This window comes from Sciurus carolinensis, chromosome 7, assembly GCF_902686445.1.
Source record: "Sciurus carolinensis chromosome 7, mSciCar1.2, whole genome shotgun sequence".
Classification (NCBI taxonomy): domain Eukaryota; kingdom Metazoa; phylum Chordata; class Mammalia; order Rodentia; family Sciuridae; genus Sciurus; species Sciurus carolinensis.
Window position 1 is genome coordinate 28,168,425 of NC_062219.1, and position 21,545 is coordinate 28,189,969.

The 21,545-nt window shown below is 34.7% G+C and overlaps 1 protein-coding gene across 2 annotated transcripts in view; it reads right to left on the reverse strand.

The window, feature by feature from the left end:
- Pex7 (peroxisomal biogenesis factor 7) overlaps positions 1–21,545 on the reverse strand; it is a 64,946-nt gene that overhangs the window by 14,506 nt on the left and 28,895 nt on the right. For both annotated transcript variants that reach the window (XM_047559482.1, XM_047559481.1), the window contains exons 7-8: positions 19,789–19,902; positions 17,790–17,845 (exon numbers count right to left, since the gene is read on the reverse strand). In XM_047559482.1, the coding sequence (XP_047415438.1) occupies positions 17,790–17,845; positions 19,789–19,902 (170 nt within the window). The remainder of the gene's footprint in view (positions 1–17,789; positions 17,846–19,788; positions 19,903–21,545) is intronic.

Below are 21,545 nucleotides of genomic sequence, written 5' to 3' on the forward strand. Positions count from 1 at the left end.
TTTATATAAGCAAAAGTAAACATGTAATTGTGTAACTTCATTTCCAAAACCTGGTTATGCACTGACTTACATTACTTGAAACAATAATCAAATGATTTTGTATATATCCACTATGTTCCCCAAAATTCATAATGGTTTTAAAAATGTGCATTTAATATGGCAATAAAATGAGTAAAGGAAAATTAAGGGTTTGAAAGTAAGTTGAAACCTTCAATGATATTACTAAATGAAAATAAATCCCATGAAGTCATCTATGCCTGATGGGGGAGGACCTTAACTTGCGTCTAAGTTTTCTAGCAGTCAAAGGAAACAAAGGAAACATTATCAGGCCTTGAACCAGTATCTACAACCACATCGCTCCTGGAACACTCAGAAGGAAATTCTTAAGAGTTTATAAACAAAGGGGCTGGGTTGTAGCTCAGTGGTAGAGCATGTGTGAGGCACTGGGTACGATTCTCAGCACCACATATAAATAAGTGAATAAAATAAAGGTCTATCAACATCTAAAAAAATATTGTTTAAAAAAGATTTTATAATCAAGAAACCCCAAGCGTATGTAATAAATAAAATACTTAATACCTCTTAGGTAAACAGAGTTGTGTCACCAACTGCCACTTGTCAGTCAATGGCATCACCCCACAAGGCAATTCAGTAGAATCATTCTATGGGAAGGTCACTTTGGTGTAACCCATGTATTTAGCTCTCAGACTTCATTTGAGATTTAGATTCATTTGAGTAGAATGGATTCTACTCTTCAGGTAAACTCTACAAGTTGGTTTCTTTCAGTTGCACTTTTTTAAGGATAATAAACAGTGACAAGTTCCTGGAATGCAATTTCTGTGATTGCAGGTTTCAGTCAGTAAGGATAAGCTGCAGTGAGCATAGGAGAGCAGACTCATAAAAATTAACATGCCTACCAAGGACAGAAGTGTGATGCCACCCAGCAGGAAGCCATCGATCTAGGAGACTTGGGACTCTTTTCACAAAGGTCACTTGTGGTTTCTCTAAACATAGCTAAGTGGGCCATCCAGGTCTCACAGGGTTCTACACCTCAGAGTCGTAACCATCATAATTTTAACCTGGAAAAAACTACCAAGCATCTGTCTGCATTTTGAAAAAAAATTCATCAAAATGCAGTCTAAAACTTCAAGGAGATTCTTTGGTGGATAGAAGGATTGTCTCGTGAATGGCAAAAAAGCACTACTGGCCATTTTATCACTTGACAATTCTGAGAACGTATATAATGTACAAAGCATGTATTAAAGTGCAAACATAATGAGAAGTTCACTACCAACAGAATGAACCACTACATATCACCTTCTTAAAACAACTAAATTCTAGATGAGACATAAAAACCAACCACCACAATAGTGTCACAAAAGCACCCGTGATGAACACTCAGGTAAAAACTAATTGAAAACTGGAACCCTGAGCACTAAACAGGACAATAAAGCCAGCTTTGCCTTGATAGGATCCACTAATTGTGGAGACCAGAAGCTTCAATTTTCCCTCAAGGGGATCCAGCAGTCAGAAAGTCAGAAAAGTCTGTATTAATATGTATAATTTAAAAACAATTTTCAGTATACTGTAAATATTTTTAAAATTATTAAATACAGTAAATTATAAAAGCTAAATATTTCTTTTTTTTTTTCTCATTTTTGTAGTGCTGGGACTACAAATATTTCTTTTTGCAGGGCCTGACACTAGCAAGTGCTTTACTACTAAGCTATACCCGCAACCCATGTATATTTCTTTCCTCCCTCCTATTCTTTAATAGCAGTGTTACTAACAGTTTGATATGTACATTTGCAGAATGTCTTCACATATCTCTATTCAAATTTCACCAGGAAAAGATGAGATGTAAGCAGGAACGCAGGAATTTCTCTAGGTTTTCACAGGTTTGCAATGAAGAAGTGGGAGAGTGGAGGTCTCTTCTTGCAGCCTTCTGGATTCAATAGTCCCCTAAGTGCTAGTATCTGAGAGCCTTCATGAACCCAATTACACAAGTAAAATGGGCTCCCTTTTACTGGGAGAAGTCAGGATACTTCTATCATTAAGTGGGCAAATAAAGCATATTATTTTTAAGTGAAATGTTTGTTTTGGTTCAGCATACTTGCTACTTGGTGCCTTTTTGTCTCTGTGCTGATGAAATCACTGACTATTTAAGGTCTCTCATGGGAACAAAATAATACTAGATAGGTCCCCAATGATTAGAAATATGACAGAACTGTAGGAACATTTTTCATTTAAATTGTAGATCATAATACAATGTCTCAATTGAGTTGCTTTTTGCCTTCTGACGCCACAATTCCTTAACAAAGTATGCAGCGATGTATTAAATAAAATATCAAAACCATTTCAAAAATTAAACTGAAATTACTTTCTACTTTACTAAAATGTAATTTGGAATCTCTATACTAACACTTTTGAAATTATGCCAACAGATGAATTTAGCAGGAAGTTTAAAATATTTTAAGAAGTTCTTCCTTTTCCTTTCCTTGTCTCAACTGTCAGGTCAGTCATTCATTCTTTGTGATTCTTTGCTAACTACAAGAAAAAAGATGGGGAAATGTTTTGGATATTTTTCAATACCTTCTATGTGTATTAATCTTAGTTGTGTTTTTATAATTTTAAGCAAACTGCACTATAATAATCTCCTCTATTTGTGCTGCTTGGACTTAGTAGCATTAGGACAATGAGCAAAAAATGTCACAACACTTCTTTTCTTCATTTAATTACTCACTCATCAACGATTTGGGTCCTATGTGTCAGGCACTACACTACACACTACAGGCAAGAGAGACCTGGTTTCAGCCCTCTTGCATCTTACAGTTCAGTAGAATAGACTGACATTTAAGAAAAAATTAGCCAAAACAGAGTCAGGGACATAGTTTAGTGGTAGAATGTGTATTTAGTGTGTGTGAGGCCCTGGATTCAATCCCCAGCACTGCAAAAAAAAAAAAAAAAATTTTAATATCACCAAGACAAAAACACAATCAGCTGACAAGAGCTCCAAATGACAATGCAGTACGATGCAAGAATGAGATCCCAAGGAAGTGACACCAGCTGATATCTGAAAGCTGAGGAGTGAGCCAGTTGGAAAACAGAACAGCTCAGCCTTTTAGAAGTGGGTGAGGAGGCTAGAGTAAGGAAAGAGGAGAAATTTCACAGGAGGTAAATAGGACCAGATCACAGGGGTCTTGCAGGCCCTTTTGAACATTAGGACTTTCTCTTAAATTTAAAAAACAAAAACAAAAATCTCACTGATGAATTTTATGCAGCAGATTTATATGGTCACTTTTGCCTTGTATAAAAAGTGTTTAAGATGAATGGATAAAGAAAATGTGGTACATATAAATAATGGAATATTAGTCTTAAAGAAGAATGAAATTATGGTATTTGCAAATAAATGGAACTAAAGAATATCATGTAGTGAAATAAGGCAATCCCAAAAAACCAAAGGTTTAATGTTTTCTCTGATGAGCAAATGCTAATCCATAGTGGGGGCTGCATAAAGAAGAATGAAGGAACTTTGGATTATGAAGAGGTGAGTGAGGGGAGAGGTGGGGTGGTAAGGATGGGAAGGATATGAGACAGACATTATTACTATACATGTATGATTGCACTACTGGTGTGATTCAGCACCATATACAGCCAGAGGAATGAGAAGTTATACTCTATTTGTGTACAATGAGTCAAAATGCATTCTACTGTCATGTATAACCAATTAGAACAAATTTTAAAAATTTTTAAAAAGTGTTTAATAAGCTCTTTTAAATTTTATTTTTATTTATTTTACTTTTTGTTTTATGAGACTGGTTTTCACTCTGTTGCTTAGGCTGCCTCTCACAACCCCCACGACCATCCTCCTTCCTCATATCCCTGGTAGCTGGGATTACAAGTATGCACCACCACACCCAGCTTAATAAACTTTTATTTTAGAAAAGTTTTAAATTTATACAATCATTGTGAAGACAGCGGAGAGGGCTCCCATACATTCACCCAGTTTCCCCTATTACTAACATCTTTACTTAGTATGGTCAGCTTCGCTATAAAGGTATTTCTGGTTACCTGTGAGAAGAATAAACTTAGGGCTAAGAGTGGGTGTGGGGAGATCAGATCATCTAAAAACAGAAGATAGCAGCAGAGAATTAAGGTGGTGACAGTGAAGACTAAGAGAGGTTGATAGATTTTGATATATATAGGCAGAAGAATTAATAGGACCTGGTGATTAACAGAACAAAAGAAATCCATAATGATTCCTACATTCTGGTTTCTATCATAGTATTTATAATATTTCCATGCATTTATTTATTTATAGATGTTCCTCTGATAGGCACTAAGCTCTTTGAAATCAGGGACAGTGCCCCTGTCTGCTCTGAACCTCTAATGTTCATGAATGAACAAATGAATGAATAAATGAGCACATTAAGCACAAGCCAACAAATCACCAAGAGACGTGGTTTCCAAATGACAGACCAAGGATTCATTACATCAGATGTTAAGAAAATAGAATGAGCCAGACCTAGTGGCACATGCCTGTAATCCCAGCAAACTGAGAGGCTGCAGCAGGAGAATCACAAGTTCAAAGTCAGCGTTAGCAACTTAATGAGGTCTTAAGTAACTCAGCAGAACTCTGGCTCAAAAACATAAAAGGGCAGGGAATGGAGTTCAGTGGTAAAATCCCCCTGGGATTCCATCTCCAGTAGGAAGGAAGGAAGGGGAAAGGAAAGGAAGAAAAAAAGAACAGAATGTTCCTCAATTCTGTGCCTGAAAATCCCAATTGTGTAGATCTATATGGGATTTAGAAAGCTCTTCACAGGGAATGTTCCCAACCAGCTAAATTCCCATTAGAAACAATAGTGGTTTCAGGCCGAAGGTGAACAAAAGAAAAAGCCAACAGGGCAATGGTTCTCAACTCTGACTACTTTGAAATCAGCTGAGAAACTAAAAAATAATTTATTATTATTATTTTTTTTTTAATTCTGATATGAGTCCCACCACAAGAAAGTCTATCTAACTGGCCTGGGTTCTGTGTGGGCACTGGGAAGTTCAAATGTTCTCTGGGTGGAGGTATAACCATTGACTGAATCACTAATCTAAACCAGTGGTTTTAACTTAAATTTACATCAGATTCACCTAGAAACTTGTTAGAAACAAATTCAGGTATAGAGCATTGCTAAAGAATCTGTGTAAGAAACATTTTCCTAGGTGATGTTGATATCCCTGGTCTTAGGATCACACCCTATGAACCACTGTCCTAGAGAGCTGTTGTTACTGAAAAGAACTTATTAAAACACTGTGTCTTTAGCACTAGGGAGAAGACAAAACTCTGTGGAAGGACAAATATATTAGCGATGAAGAACAGGCAAAGAATTTCATAGGAAGAGTAACACTGATATTTCATGTAATTTAAGCCAGCAAACGGACTTTAAGAAAATAAGTGTTTGCTCCTGCTTCTCCATAATAAAGACTGAGTTTTCCACTTGACTCAAACCATCCTCAGAAAGAATTGCACATTTAGTACTTCAAAGTTTGCTGCTTTCACATCTTATAAAACTGTTTTTGATCTCCATAAAAACTCTCAAGGTATATACAATAGGTATAATTTCATTGCAGAATGAGAACAGGCTCAAAGAAATCATGCAATCTGTAATTTTAAAGCTAATAAAGAGCAACCCCAAAGCAAACACTCTACTGATATCATGCCCAGGATTTTCTCTACTAAAACATCCTGACATTCACTTTTTCTCTAGCACTCGGTTACACTAGGGGATTTACCATGTAGGTGGGCAGGACCCCTGGGACTCTTCAGGCAGTTTTGATTAATACCCTAAAAGTCTAAATGGTCCTAGACCAAGCCAGTTTCATATTAACTCCTCCAACTATATAGAAAACACCATAGGCCAAAGCCCATGCCAGGACTCCATTAGTCAGACAACTTACACTCAAACCAATACCCAAAGGAAATTATGAGTCAGAATAAATGTAAATTCTCATGGCAAGCAATTTAGGAATTCTTTCCTCTTCTAACATTTTTATATGTATTTCTTTCTCATCTACTTTACTGCCTCTTTTGTAACTTAGGTACCACTCCACTGATCAGCTCGGTCTGTAATGATACATTCCCAATCTTTAGCACATAAAGTTAGGGGCTAACACATATGAAATCACAGACTTACTAGTTTATTGTTTGTATCACTTTTGGAGGGAATTTTAAAATATAAATTGTACAACTAGTAAAACGATTCTGTGAGGAATTAAACTTACTTTCATTTGTTCACTCAAAAATTTGCTGAATGCTAACACACTCATTTATTTGCACTTTGGATTGGAAAGCTGTTTGGGTTTTTGTTTTTGGAATTTGTAATAACAAAAATAAAATTTAAAACAGAAAAATGCTAACTGCCTGCTAAATGAGTAATATATGAGTTCTTTTGAAACATACTGAAATGACTCTCAGTATAGTCAATCACAAATATCTAGAAACCATACCATATTGCAAATTTTCCAGGTTAAATATGATAAAATTCTAGACTTAGCTTCTCTATCAAAATGAATTAATTATAATATTTCAATTAAAATTTTAATCAGATCAATATTTTAGAGGAGCAGACTCTACTTCATCACAATAAACATTAAGCCCAGGAACCACACAGCATAAAGCCTAGAGTACTTTGACAAATTAAAGGAAACCATTAGGCTGATGGAAGGCTTGCTCTGGAAGTACTTATGGCTGTAATCCACAGAGATACAGGATGACTTTCTGAAGAATACTGCATCTCAACAAGAGGAGATAAGGGGGGGTGAAAAAGTCCAACAGGGTTCATTCACTGTTTACTTTTACAAATTGAAGAATCATGAAGTAATTTTTGCAATTCAGTTTCAAGTAAACTTTTGACTAAAAAAAGAAATAAAAGTGGAAGACCTGTCCTCATGAAACAGTATCGATATCTAAGGGATAAGAATAATCTCTGTACATTTGAACTGTAACTAGCACCAAAACATGGCAAAAGCACATTTCACAAAGGTACAGATGAATAATGGTGGTAAGGAGACTGAATTAGAATGTCACACCTAAATATTGAAAAACATTAAACTTAGAGCTGCTGCTTGCTTGTGCTCTGGTCAGTTATTAGACCACATGAAATAATTAAAGTTCTCATCTTTGTAGCTAAGTGTTTATGTCCAAACCCACAAAGGTTGTCAAGTTGTGGAATGCTACACAGCTTAAAGTCATCTCCTTTATTTCACAAACATCTCTTCTGCAGTCATAGGGATGAGGCCAGGAAGAGACAGATGTCAACAAAGACAGAGAAAATAAGACACCAAATAATTGCTTCTTTTCTGGTGCCTGGACATGAAAGCTTGAGAAAAGGAGTCTGCAGAAAGAGGAGGAAGGATGAAGCCAGCACAAAGAAAGGCAGTTTCAGCCCCTGCCTCAGGCCCTGCTGCACTCCTGCCCTTGCCTCTGAGGGACCCACAGCCCGAGAAACATTTTTCCTTTTCTATCAAAACTAGATATTTAAGCTAGCATGTGAGCTCATGCCCCGCCCCCACACCCTAAATGACAAAGTGGAGAAAGATAAGTGTCTATGCTGACTTTTATTTATGATGAAGATAAGTTGATAATTATTACTTTTTATTCTCTGAATGATTCATTCCATTAAGTTGAATCCTTATTCTAGAATGGAGTTTCAGGACAGACCTCAAGGGAGACTGTTTACCCCGAGTTCTCAGGGAACAGAGTAAACTACAACTAGATGACTGGTAGTACCCACTTGATTTAAATAAATAAGCTTACCATGTGTGTAAATATCTAGAAGGAAGATCACAGTTTTCTACTCTGTCACCTTTCCCACAAAACTGTAATTGCACATATTAGGCTTCCAACAAGACAGCAGCTTCCTGTAATACCCTCTCAATTCTTCACTTGAGAGGCAATCACTTTAACTTCTTTTAGTTGCTTCTTCTGATATTTTACTCTACATTTCTACATAATAAGCTCAATCATTTATTGAGTTTTTTCATTTTCAGATATTATCTTTTGATTCCCTACTATGAGGAATGAGACAAACAACATTTACTTAAGAAAATACAAATATATACAACAAAATCCACTCAATTGCCTTACTGAAACTATACTACAGAATTTTTTAAAAATTATAATGCAAATTAAGTGACAAAATCCATAAATTTTCTGTTGGAACTAATCAGCACAATTCAAAGTTCAAAGCAGTGACTTATACTGCATTAAGCTAAGGCTTAACATTCCTCACTCCTTTTACAGCTATCTATTTAGAAAGTGCTTGCATTAGATTATGAATTAGACATGGATTTGGTTTGATTCTTAAACAAAAATGTTAACACTAAAAAACTTGGAAAATGTTCTGCAGTTATAAATCAAGCTATTTAAAATCAAAAGCCTTACATATTCCTTTCTATAATGTATATTCTTTCATTTTATAAGAAATTCTGATTTTCTGCTTGGATTTAACTCATAAAATTACACTTCAAGAAAAGATCTTTTGAGTATGACAATAATTGACAAAAGAATTTATTTTGGGACACATAAAAAAAACTAACATAACAAACTTACAGGAATTGTTGCTTCATACACAAACATCTTAACCCATGGATAAAAGAAGCTCAAAGAAATTATTCAGTATATCGAATATTACAAATGACTGTTAAAAAAAAATGCCTCTGTAACTTTAGTTTAACAATCAGGATATTGATATAATGGTACTGACTCAAACACAATAGAACAGCATCAATTCTACTTGGAAAATATTTTCCTTTTTTTGGTACTGGGACTAAACCCAGAGGGGCTTACTAGCACTGAGTCACATTCCCAGCCATTGTGTGTGTGTGTGTGTGTGTGTGTGTGTGTGTGTGTGTGTTGCTGGGGATTGAACCCAGGGCCTCATGCATGTGAGGCAAGCACTCTATCAACTGAGCTATATCCCCAGTCCACAACCCCAGCCCCTTTTAAATTTTTATTTTGACATAGGGTCTCACTAAATTGCTTAGGCCGGTCTTGAACTTATAATCCTGCTGCCTCAGCCTCCTCAGTCACTGGAATTACAGGCATGTGCCACTGCACCCAACTTCCTTGGAAAACATTTTTCACCCAAACAAGACTTTTCATATTAAATTCAGCTTTATTAATGACTACTCAAAAGATAACTAAAGTGAAAACCCTGTTAAAATATAATTGCTTGCATGTTCGTATATTTAGTACTAAATATATCTTTTTAAGAATTAAACAAATATGAAAATGCAAATATTCTTCTTAAAAAAAAAAAAAAGACAACCACATTGCAATGCTTTCCTACTGTCAGTGGTGAAGTCTGGCAAACCTCTGCTGCAAAGTAAAAAATGTACTAGGGTTACAGAGACATTTATATCTACGAGATCTGAAAGGATAGAACAGTAAATGAATCTTTTTGATCATTTTAAGAACTGAATTGTATTTCCTGCAAATGTTAACAATTAGCATCTATCATTAACTTCAAGATATAATAATCCTCAAGATATCTTGTGGTTTGATGAAAAAATGTACCAGAATTAAAAACAACTGTCTTAAAAGATGAATCATTTGAAGATGCATAGAAGCTCACATTCAACCACATTTCTTATCTATTTACTTTGACTGACCTTTTTTTGTGGGTAAGGGGAACTAGGTAAAGTTGAAATGAAAGGTTTGTGAGACAGAGTACATATTCAGCTATACTATCTGTTTACTTTGGCTGACCTTTTTTTTTATGGGGAAGGGGAAGAAAGAGAAGTAGCTGCCCATGGAAATCTCTGTGCTAATAAACATAAGGATCAAAAAAGCCCATCAGCCACACCAAAGCTAAAACACTGACTATATAAAGGCAGATCCCATGAGAGTGACAAAGATAAAAGGTATTTGTATGGCTGCTTTGTTAAGATTCCACCTTAGTTATAATCCAATTAAGGATCATTTTCCCGATTATAAGAACATTATTTTATTCTAAATTAAATATTAAATATCACACTATTAGAAGGATTTAGTAAGAAACATATTCAATGTCTTATTTTGCAGGAGTAAAGTTTACTTTTTTCTCAAATGTTTTCATTTTGAAAATTATCAATCTGAACCTAATATAATGAATACCATAGGCCCTTCATCTAAATTCACAAATTGTTAAAATTTTTGTCACACTTGTTTTATCTCTCTCTCTACAAATAAACATATAAAATAATATTTCTGCTAAACCATTTAAAAATAAATTGCAGACACTGTATCCTGAGTTATCACTGTGATTTTGCTATTTTTTTAGCAATTTTGATCAGAAGCATAAGAACATATTAATAGTGATTTGGTATTAAATACAAATTTTGAATGAAAAGGATAAGGAAACTAAAATTTATCAAGTGCCTAATTTGGGCCAGGCACTATGAAAACAACTTTCACATATTGATATTTAAATCTAATAATAATATATCTTATGATAGAGGAAACAAAGACTCAAGGAGGTTTATTGACTTTATAAGAGATTAAATATAACTAAATTATATATTAAATAACTAAATATTTATTATCTATAAGTGTAAAATATAGCTGGTAATAGAAAAACTAGGATCTTAAATTTTTCTATTTTACATGCTGCCTAAGAATTAATAAACATGCACATAATATATAGTAATTTAGAGGAAAGACTTAAATTGATTGAAATGAAGTAGAAGTAGTCACCTGATTATGGATTTGCATAAAATGCCCCATTGATAATTTTGAAAATTATCAATTTTCTCTCTCAACTCTGTACAGTATAACCATTGTTCTGGTTCCTGCTACACCATATTCACAAGGTTTGCTTCCCTATCTCATCTTCCACAGTACAATAAAAAGTCCTATTCACAAAGCTCCTCAGTGGCTTTAAGCAATATAATTGTCTTATTAATGTAATGTTAGATAAGGCATAAATGATTAATACCTCAACTCTCCCTGAGGTACTTACCTTTTAAAATAGGAAAGTTATTATTACTACTAGTATTCTCATTTAAAACATCTGCTATTTTTTGAGCACTAATGAGCCAAGAACATTTACGGATTCTATTTCATTTTATCCTCTGAACATCCCACAATGCAGGTATCATTTCCTGTATTTCATGGCTAATATACTGAGGAAGCAGCCTTTCACAAGTCTTATTAACTCAAAGGCCCATATACTCATCACACTAGATGTCTAACCCAGAAAACATTCCCAAATTTCCCCCCAAGAGCAAGGGATGGGGCAACCCTTATTAGGGTCCCCTCTTGCCCTTGCAAGAGGTCAGTTTCTGTTCTTCACACTTGAATAAATCCAATTCCTTTTGCTCTTGGGCTGGGAAGCAAGGGATGTGGAGAGACAGGGTTGATCCTAGATAACATCCTACTCCCACTTTGTATTTCTCTTCTACCCCTAAGGGTAGAGGGCCAGGTGGAGGCTGATTGCTTTTGCTGCTATAAAATATAAATGATTACTTCTGCATTGAAGACTAGAGCTGACATGGGCCTCAAGTCCTAAGAGATGATCTTGTCACCAGTCATTCTGCCACTAACACTGACAACAGAATGAACCCTTATATACAGCACTTTCTGCTTTCTTTCTTTCTTTCTTTTTTTTTTTTTTTTTTTTTTTTTTTTTGGGTGCTGGGGATCGAATCCAGGGCCTTGTGCTTACAAGGCAAGCACTCTACCGACTGAGCTATCTCCCCAGCCCTATACAGCACTTTCTAAGTGCCAGCATTTCTGTATGGTAACTCACTGAATCACCACAAGAATCCTGTGTTGTATATACCATTATCTCCATTTTACAGATAAGGAAACTGAGCCACACAGTTTTAAAGTAACTTGTCCAACTTTATATAGCTAGTGGAAGACAGTCTGGCTCCACAGTCTGTGATACCTAGAAGTACACCAATCCATAATTAATCCATTGAATATGTCTCTCATTACTCCATTACTAGATCTGTGACTCTATATCTCCAACTACACCAAAACTGACAGGCCTAGCATTTGTTTAAGCATACTTCTACTTCTCCCCAAGCTTTCATTTTTATCATTTCCTCAGCAAGATACTCCAATTCTTCTATTACAATGGCTACCAGATAATATTCTACAAATATGCATTAATTTTATGGCAGAGCACAGCTGTACAATTTTGTAACTAAAAAGTAGTTTAACAGTTGAAACATTAATATTGAGAGTATAGAGAGACTCACATCTTGCAAACTGTGGATGAGTACAGTTTGATTGTTACTGAAATTAAAACATTTTCATATTTTTTTGGCCAGAAAAATCTATTAGTCCAAAAAAATCAAGTGCTTGGTTTAAACTATTACTACCAAAGACCATGGATAAAAAATATTTTAAAGGTTAGAATATTTATAAAAGTATCATGAACCTGAGAAGTGTTAACTCTGAGGCTAAGCTGATCATTTTAGCTTTATTAATGCATGAAAGTTATTAAAGAAGTATTTGCTACAACGTGGAACAGAGAAAATCTTCTTCCTAATGAAAAAGCAATTGTTGTTTGGCTGTAACACAAACCTGGTTTGCCGACTTTGGTTTTAAAATCTACTTGGTATGAAACCAAAAACATGCACTCAAAATTCAAATAATGCTTATGCAGGGTTCCTTATAATGCTTATGCACAGTAAACGTGGCCTGGCAGGAATAAGAAGTAACCTAATCAACAGTGTATCATGACAAAGAGACTATGCTAAAATCTATGATGATACAATTCATAGGAATATGGAGAGAATTTACCAAGAAACCCTTTAGATTTAGTGTTACCTTGGGTGAAGTTTAGAAAGAACCAGGTATATAGATGCTCCTCAACTTATGATGAGGTTACATTTTAACAACCCATCATGAAGGGCAAATATAAGTTAAAAACACATTTACTACACCAACCTTACCCAACAGCCTAGCTTTTGCAACACCACACTGTACAGTATTCACCACTTCTCCTCACCATGGCGGGGTGACCGGGAGCTGTACCCCTGCAGCTGCCCAGCATGGAAAGAAAGCAATACTGCACTTTGCTATCCTCGGGAAAGACCAAACTCCAAAACTCAAAGCATGATTTCCACCAAATGAGTATCACTTTCATATCACAGTAAAGTCAAAAAATCTTAAGTAGTACCAGTATAATTCAGGGACTATCTGTATTGTCATAAAATATGTTACTCATTAGCTGAAGACAGTTCTGCTATTTTTCATGGAGGTTATGTTTTTATGTCACCTAAACCAAACTAAATAATTTAAAACATGAAATTATATATTAGTTTTTAGATATTCATTACATATTCAGTGCAACATGAGCTACTATATAAGTAAAGGATACGATATATATGCTCATCTATCATCAGTTTTGATAGAACACCTACCATGTGAACTATTTTAAATGAAATTTTAAAGTTTAAAAGCTAAACAAAATATAAACATGGAAACTATATTTGAAAAGTTTGTATTACAAAGATTAACTATCCAAAATCCAGATGTAATATCTGTATAATTATCAGTACTAAAAATTAAGCCACTTACTGCTGGTCTTATATCTTAAATCTTTTTTCTTTCTGTTAAAATGATTTTTCTGGCACTAAAATATCATCAATCCAATCAGATTTAAAATTCTTCAGAGGATAAATTTAACTCATATCACATGGGGCAAAAATCTACCAAATGTACCTTTTCTGACCTTTCCAATCAACGGTCACCACACACAAATAAGGAGAGACTAGATTAACACAAGTCATTAGTACGATTAATCTTACTGTCTACATGCATTGGGAGTTACAAATACACACACACACACACACACACACACACATACAACACATTCAAAATAAAAGCTTTTCAAATAATTCTATTTTTATTTTCCTTTTATAAGAAAGTCTTTGATAATCCTATATTGGAATAATCTATTGGCCACTAACACATGGGCCAAAAGTTCTTAGAAGAAGTCACAGCTGGAAAAGGACTGTTGGGAACCATTACTTAGGATGGATATGTGAAAGAGACCTAAGCTAAAGGTAGATCACCAAGTTCCAGGGGAAGGAAATTCCATGACAAAGCATAGGAAAGATCAGAGGAGAATAAGAACCATGAAATTCCTGGAACAGGAAGTTTCCAAGAGGAAGATTAATCAACAATGTAAAATACAGCAGCAAGGTCCTGAAGTGCGGACAAATGGACTGGATTTAGTATTACAAAAGTCACTCGTGGCTTTGGCCAGAGCAATTTCAGTAAAAAAGTTAGGGCTGAAGCCACTGTGGGGTTGGGCATAAATACATATGTAGCCTTAAGTGTCTACACCTATAAGCTTTCAAGGGTCTTAGACCTCAAAGGTGAAAATCAAAAATAATTTCTTAAACTAAACTTAATATTAATAATTTAATATCATTAATTGATAACTTCAGTATTCAGAAATATTTCATTCTTTTTGAAAACAATTTCTACATTGGATTCTTTTACTTCATAAGAATTCCTGAGTGTGCATGATGATTGCCAGGAAGTCATCATCAATCATTAGTGAGATAGTCTGCCAAAGCACTTCAAAAGCAAAAGCTTAAAAACCTTTTCAATATAACTAACCCTGTGTAATCAGTGAGGCAGATCCATTTTATGGGGTCAAATGATATAAAGTAAGACCTACAGAGCAGACAACCCTGGGATGATAAAGGCCCTGAAACAGCCCTGCTGAATGGAAGCTTAACAGGACATTAAAAGCTAGCTAATAAGGCAAGAGAAGTGTAAGACAGAAGGAAGACACAGGACCAATGGAGAAGCTGCAGACTGAAGAAGTCAAGAGAGTCGCAGTGATCAGATAAAGGAGGGAAAAAAGGTAACTCTGTGGAAATACGGTTCCGAAAGCAACAGGAGTGTAAAGGATTAAGAGCACCTGTGTCCAGGGGTTCCAAACAAGAAAGGAAGAATAGAGAGGTACAGATATAGATAAATATGCAGATTTCATTGGAAACTGAGATTTGTGCTGGAGTCCTACAATTTTTTAAAAATATTTTTTAGTTGTCAGAGAATCGTTTTATTTATTTATTTATTTATTTATTTATGGTGCTAAAGATTGAGCCCAGGGCCTCATACGTGCCAGGCAAGCACTCTACCACTGAGCCACAACTCCAGCCCTACAATTTTTTTTTTTTTTTAAAGAAGTAAGAGATAAAGTCTTTTGCTAAAAGTTCAGGGCACAAGCTTGGGAAGGCAGCTTCAAGGCAAAGGTTGGGAATAGTAATTAAGAATTATCACAGTATTTTAAAGCATGACCTCTTATATAATTCTTGTAATCACTTTGTGAGCTCATGGGGATAGATATTACTAATTTCCATGTAATATATGAAAAAACTCAGACTCTAAGTTATACACATATTAACTTACTGAAATGTCTTTTCACTTAAATATTAAAGTCCTCTTATTATTTAAATATAGTCTCAATTTTTCCACATGCTTACAAATATAGCTCTGGCACCTTTGACTTAGAACCATAACTAAGTTGTACCTCTCCCGGGAGTACTAAACAATCTATTGTCTTGTTTAGAGTTCAGGAAAGACACAGGGTATATCTTAAAAGCAGAGAGAAAAGCAAAACTGTGAGGTAAAAATTGTGATGATTTCTACACATAGTTGGTAGGTACCTATAAGATTTTAGAGCAGTGTAGTTCATGTCTAGTTGTACCAAATATTCCTGAGAAAACTTATATCTGCAAAAGTAAGGTATTTCCTAACCAAGTATTTAGGAATACTTAAATATCTAAATAAACAGTGGCCAGCAGGATTAAGATCATAGTGAAAATTACAAAAAAAGAAAGTATGGGCAGTCATTCACTAAGTCTCCCTTTTATTCAGAAACAAAACATAAAATGGATTTGAGATGTCCCTTGATTGAAAGAGCTCCCAAATTAGAAAGACCCAATTAAAACTGTTAAGAAGCTGGATGCAGTGGTGCACACCTGTAATTCCAATGGTGGGAGGCTGAGGCAGGAGGATCGAGAGTTCAAAGCCATTCTCAGCAATGGCGATCTGCTAAGCAACTCAGTGAGACCCTGTCTCTAAATCAAATTCAAAATAGGGTTGGAGATTTGGCTCAGTGGTTGAGTGCCCTTGAGTTCAGTCCCAGGTACCAAACAAACAAACCAAAAAAAAACCCAAAAAACAAAACAAAACAAAACACAAAACTGCTTTCGATCCCCAGCACCACAAAGAAAAAAACAAAAAACAAAAAACAAAAAAAAAAAACTGCTAAGGATACTAAAAATGAGATCATAAAAAGATCAATATCCTGTCTCAAGTTGGTTAAAGGTTCTATGATCAGCTTCAGACACCTTGAAATGCAAGGACTGGATTCTCTATCTGGAAATCCCTTTTGATTTACTGTGACATTATATGAGAGAGAGTTTCCTCTAGACTCTGTTTAGCCTATACATTCCCAGTCATTCTCTTCTTCTACAGTTTCTCTATTTTTGGTACAAGGAATTGAACCCAGGGGCACTTACCCACTGAGTCACATCCCCAGCCCCTTTTTGTATTTTATTAGCGACAGGGTCTTGCTGAGTCGCCTCCTGCCTCCATAAGTTGCTGAGGTTGGCTCTGAACCCAGGATCCTCCTGCCTCAGCCTCCCAAGCCACTGCTGGGATTCCAGGAGAGCACTACCATGCCCAGCAATTTCTACAGGTTCCATGACATACTGCATATTGTTCCCTTCTTCCCTTCAACACCGATTCCCTCCTAAGAATGAAATCTTTTTGCTCTGCTTTCTTTGTACTTTTTTCCTCTTATTATATGCATTTTCATGGAATGAATGGTCAGCCTTCAACACCCCCAGCCAAGGACACAGTTCCAGTTTGGAAATGTTTGTGGTGGACAGAGAACAAATGACAATTTTATTCCTGTCATGTTACCATTCTTTGGTTCCCAAGCTGAGAACTTTATAATCACTCCTCACTATTCTATACAGAGTATTTAAAAACAAAACAAAACCTGGTTACAGCATGATTTCAATTGAGAGGTGGGAGCATCAGTGTGATTACATTTCCTAGTTTGTCTGTCTTCTTGCATTGAATCAGCCAGAAAACCAAGTTAGGACACATAATTTCTCTCAAGGCATTGTTATAATCTGTTCTATTAGAAGTACATTTTACCCAAACAAAGTTATACAGATTCTACCTCATCAAATACTGACTCAGAAGTAAAGAGAGGATAGCTGGGTAGCTGAAGCAATAAGGGCAATGTAAATTTAAAACTCTTCATGTGTCCTCACAAAAACCAATATAGAAAAACAAGAAGAACAAATAAAACTACATAGAACACAGGTCCTCAACACATCTAAACTTCAAATTACCTATAAGAAGAAATATAAAAACAATCCCACTGAGCTGTCTCCCACATTTCAGCTCTAAGCCTTTGTAGACAGCAAAGGCAGTCAAGGGAAGAAGAACCAGAAAAAGCACAGAGGAGCCAGAATCAGGACTAAAACTGATCTAAAGTCACTACCAGAAAGAAAAGGCTATCACATGAATGAAAACACTGAAAAAGGATAATGTGACTGGAGATTTAAAAGTAGAGAGAACAGAAAGAGGTGGGATTAAAAAGTTAATAGCTAAAGGAAAAAGAATATTAAAAGGCAAGAAGGGTACACATTATTGTGAAATAAATACCTAATATTTCAGAAAAGTGGCAAAGATGCTAATGTTACTTGGTATTTAACAATGAAATGTATCAAAAAAAAAAACAAAAAACAAAAAACAAAAAACACTGTACCTTACAGTGAAATCATAGGAGCAAGAGGCCAGCACTGAAGCATGAAATGGTGAAAACTAGAACAGAACAAACCCAAAGGTTAGCTGAAATTATAATATGCGAGATCCTATGGTCATTCCACTCTAATAAATTTAAGTTTATTCAGGCCTCTCACTTAAAATTATGCTTTCCTGAACCTTACATACTTAAATTTGAGGCAAAAATATTTAGGTCTCTTAAGTTTTCATTTATAGGAAAAACATTTACATTTTCCAAAGAAAGTCATCCCTTAAGCTTTAGAACTTATTTAGAATAAGTGTTCCCCAAATGCTGCTATTCTGGAAAAGTTAAATATAAATTCTTATTGGCTATCCAAACATGATTCTACAAATATGAGAGTATGTGATAGTACATTTACATGCAATAATTATGAATTTACCAACTTTATGAATACATATTATTGCTATAATCAATAAGTATCAAAATAAATATTTAAATGTTAAATAAAAACACCTCTAAAATAATTTTTGTTATTTACATCATAACAGCTAATGAAAAATGCTATCAAGGATACAAACCACAAATTTAAAGGCAATTAACACCTTCAATATAAGTAATAAACATATAGACTGCCCTTTGCAATTATATTTGTTCAATGTTTGTCTATAGCACTTTATTTACTTACTTATTTTTGTGGTGCTGGGGATTGAACCCAGACCTCTAGCACACTAGGCAAGTACTCTACCACAGAGTTACAACCCAACCTTATAAGCACTTCAATAGTTATATACACATACAACTACATTTGAATAGTACTTTATAATTTACAAAGCACTTTTACTATATTACCCTATTTCATTCTCTGAACTACTCTGGAATATACATTAAAAAATACTTTTCAACTACGAAAACCTAGGGTTGGGAGTATATAATTCAGTAGTAGAATACTTGCTTACAAACTCAAGGCCCTAGATTTGATTCCTAGCACCAAAAATTCTAAAACCTATCCACACAAGACCACCATTAAAAAGTAAAGCAAGTCAGGTATGATACAGCATGCCTATCTGCTGCATCCTAGCTACTCAGAAGGCTAAGGCAGGAGGATTGTCAAGTTCAAGGCCAGTCTAGGCAACTTAGCAGGACCCCAAATAGAGTGTCAAAATAGAGGATGTAGTTCAGTGGTACAGTGCTTGCCTAGCATGCATGAGATCCTGGGTTTAATCCCCAGTATTCCAAAAAGAAAAAAAAGAAAATTAGAAAAAAATAAAGCAAAATAGGGAACTGTGCCTAATATGTTGATAAAAGTCAATAAATTTTAAAATGCCAATTTAATGAAAGTTTGGAATTTAAAAAATAGAAATGTATAGTTTTCTTATTGAAAAGATCAATAAGGCATTTTTTTTGCCCTGAATGTAAAAACCAAAAAAGAATTAAAATTGAGAGATGTCACTTAAGATGTTTTCCACAGTAACTGAGAACTTGCCTAAATAAAAGCTAGGAAACTAACTTATAACACAGATGGATTTCTTGCGAGCAGCAGAAAGAAGTTACCTTATCCTTTGCTGTTTGCAGAAGAGAAAATTTTTTATACCCCAAACGTTTTTGAACATTCACATATGTCATCATAATAGAAAAAGGAAAAAAATAACCATCTCTGTATAGCATTTTCAACAAAGTAGAGACTCTCCCACTGGATGGAAAAAATATAAAGAATATAATACTAAAAGTAAACTACTATAGTGAAAAGTGCTAAAAAGAATAGTATTAGGGATGAGAGACTAAGAAAAACATTTATATGTAATCTTAAGTACTGAATGTCCACATTGTTCTACCTCATTCAATAATCATTCAAATATCTGACCTAATTTTAGCTTTCAATATTCATTAACTGGTAACAAAACACACAAAAAAGAATTGGTAACCCCCCCAAACACCAAAATCTTCTTTTATATATGCTTCACTGATTCTATTTATATTTAAATTTTTGTTCTATGTATAAAAAAACAAGATGAAAACTTACTTTCACCCTCCTAATAGCATAGGTGTGACCAAGAAGTTCAAACACCGGTTGTCGTACATTCCTTAGGTCCCAGCCTCTCAAACTACAATCTACTGCTCCTGTCACCAGCAAATTCTAAAAACAATTCAGAGAAAAGTAAATTGTGACATCTTTGCAATTAAGTCATACTAAGGCTTCCCATTAGAAACAATATCTGCTTTCTGGTAATTATTTATTTCATCAGGAGCCATTCTTGAAAAGTCGTATAACAAGTATAGAAAGGAATCAAAATAGACATTGCACGGCAAAAAACCTTACCCTAACTTGAGAGGAAAGAAATTTAAAATGCTTTATGTATATGATGGAATACTATGCACAGAGAAAAGAGCAGAGTCTCAATTAGCACTATAGATTTTTCCAATTTACCTTTAGTAGTAGGAATAAATACGTAAGAGATTAAAACTTATTTGACAAATAAGCCCACTTTTCTCTTCAAAAAGGTTTTCAAAATGCTCTGAGGTCATGAGGCATTAAAAGGCAAGAGACCAGTTAATTTAGGACTATTTGAAAACAAAGAATACAAATTAAAGTTTTATGTTTTTCTGAATCTAAATCTATCACTGTTCCCAATCTGTTGGGCCAGTCTTAATACAATATCTGCTCAAACTTCAGAATCTATGGAGAGAGTCACCTATCTAATCAGGTTTTACAAATTCTGCTATCGAGAGCCCTATATGAACTCAGAGTCCTGGCTAAACAGGTCAAATGCTAGGTCAACGCTCAGCTTATCCCACATCAACCACAGCAGCAATTCACTGTCTGAATATGTTGGGCTTTGATATATTAAGATCATTTGGAGAAAAGTTTCAATGATTAAAAAAAAACTTTTTAACCTCAATCAAGTGTATAACAGCACATTTTTTTAGAATTCCTAATATTTAATTTTCCTATATAGAAAATTCATTTATGATAGGAAAGATTGAAACTGTGATCATTACCATTAACATTTTTATTTAAATCAAATATTACTAAATATGTACTATATTTTCTTTTCTTTCTATTTAAAGAATTCTGCCAATATAATTTTCTTTTAACTTTCAATAATTAGTCGAAAACTAGGGGGAAAATAGGTATATATTTTATCTATTTTTCACAGTTAATAAATCATTCAGGGTACATAAGTAGCGTATTAACACACATTTAATCCACTCCTATCTAATTCATATGCTCATGTGGTTAACTGAAATTTTGTAAGAAGTTACATAGGGACAGGGCTATCTTACAGAAGCATGAAAATTAGGTTTAATAGAGAAAATGAACACAGAAGAAATAAAATCAATCAACAAACATAAGAAAAAATGTTCAACATCTCTAGCAATTACAGAAATACAAATCAAAACTAAGATTTCATCTCACTCCAGTCAGAATGGCAATTATAAACAATACAAGCAATAATAAGTTTTGGCGAGGATGTGGGGAAGGAGGTACACTCATACATTGCTGGTGGGATTGCAACCTGTGCAACCCCAGGAAACCACTCTGGAAAGCAGTATGGAGAATCCTCAGAAAACCTGGAGTGGAACCACCATTTGACCCAGCTACCCAAAGGACTTAAAATCAGCACACTGCAATGACACAGCCACATCAGTGTTTATAGCAGCTCAACTCACAATAGCCCAACTATGGAACCAACCTAGTTGTCCTTCAACAGATGAATGGATAAAGAAATTGAGGAATATATATACAATGGAATATTCTCAGCACTAAAGAAGAATGAA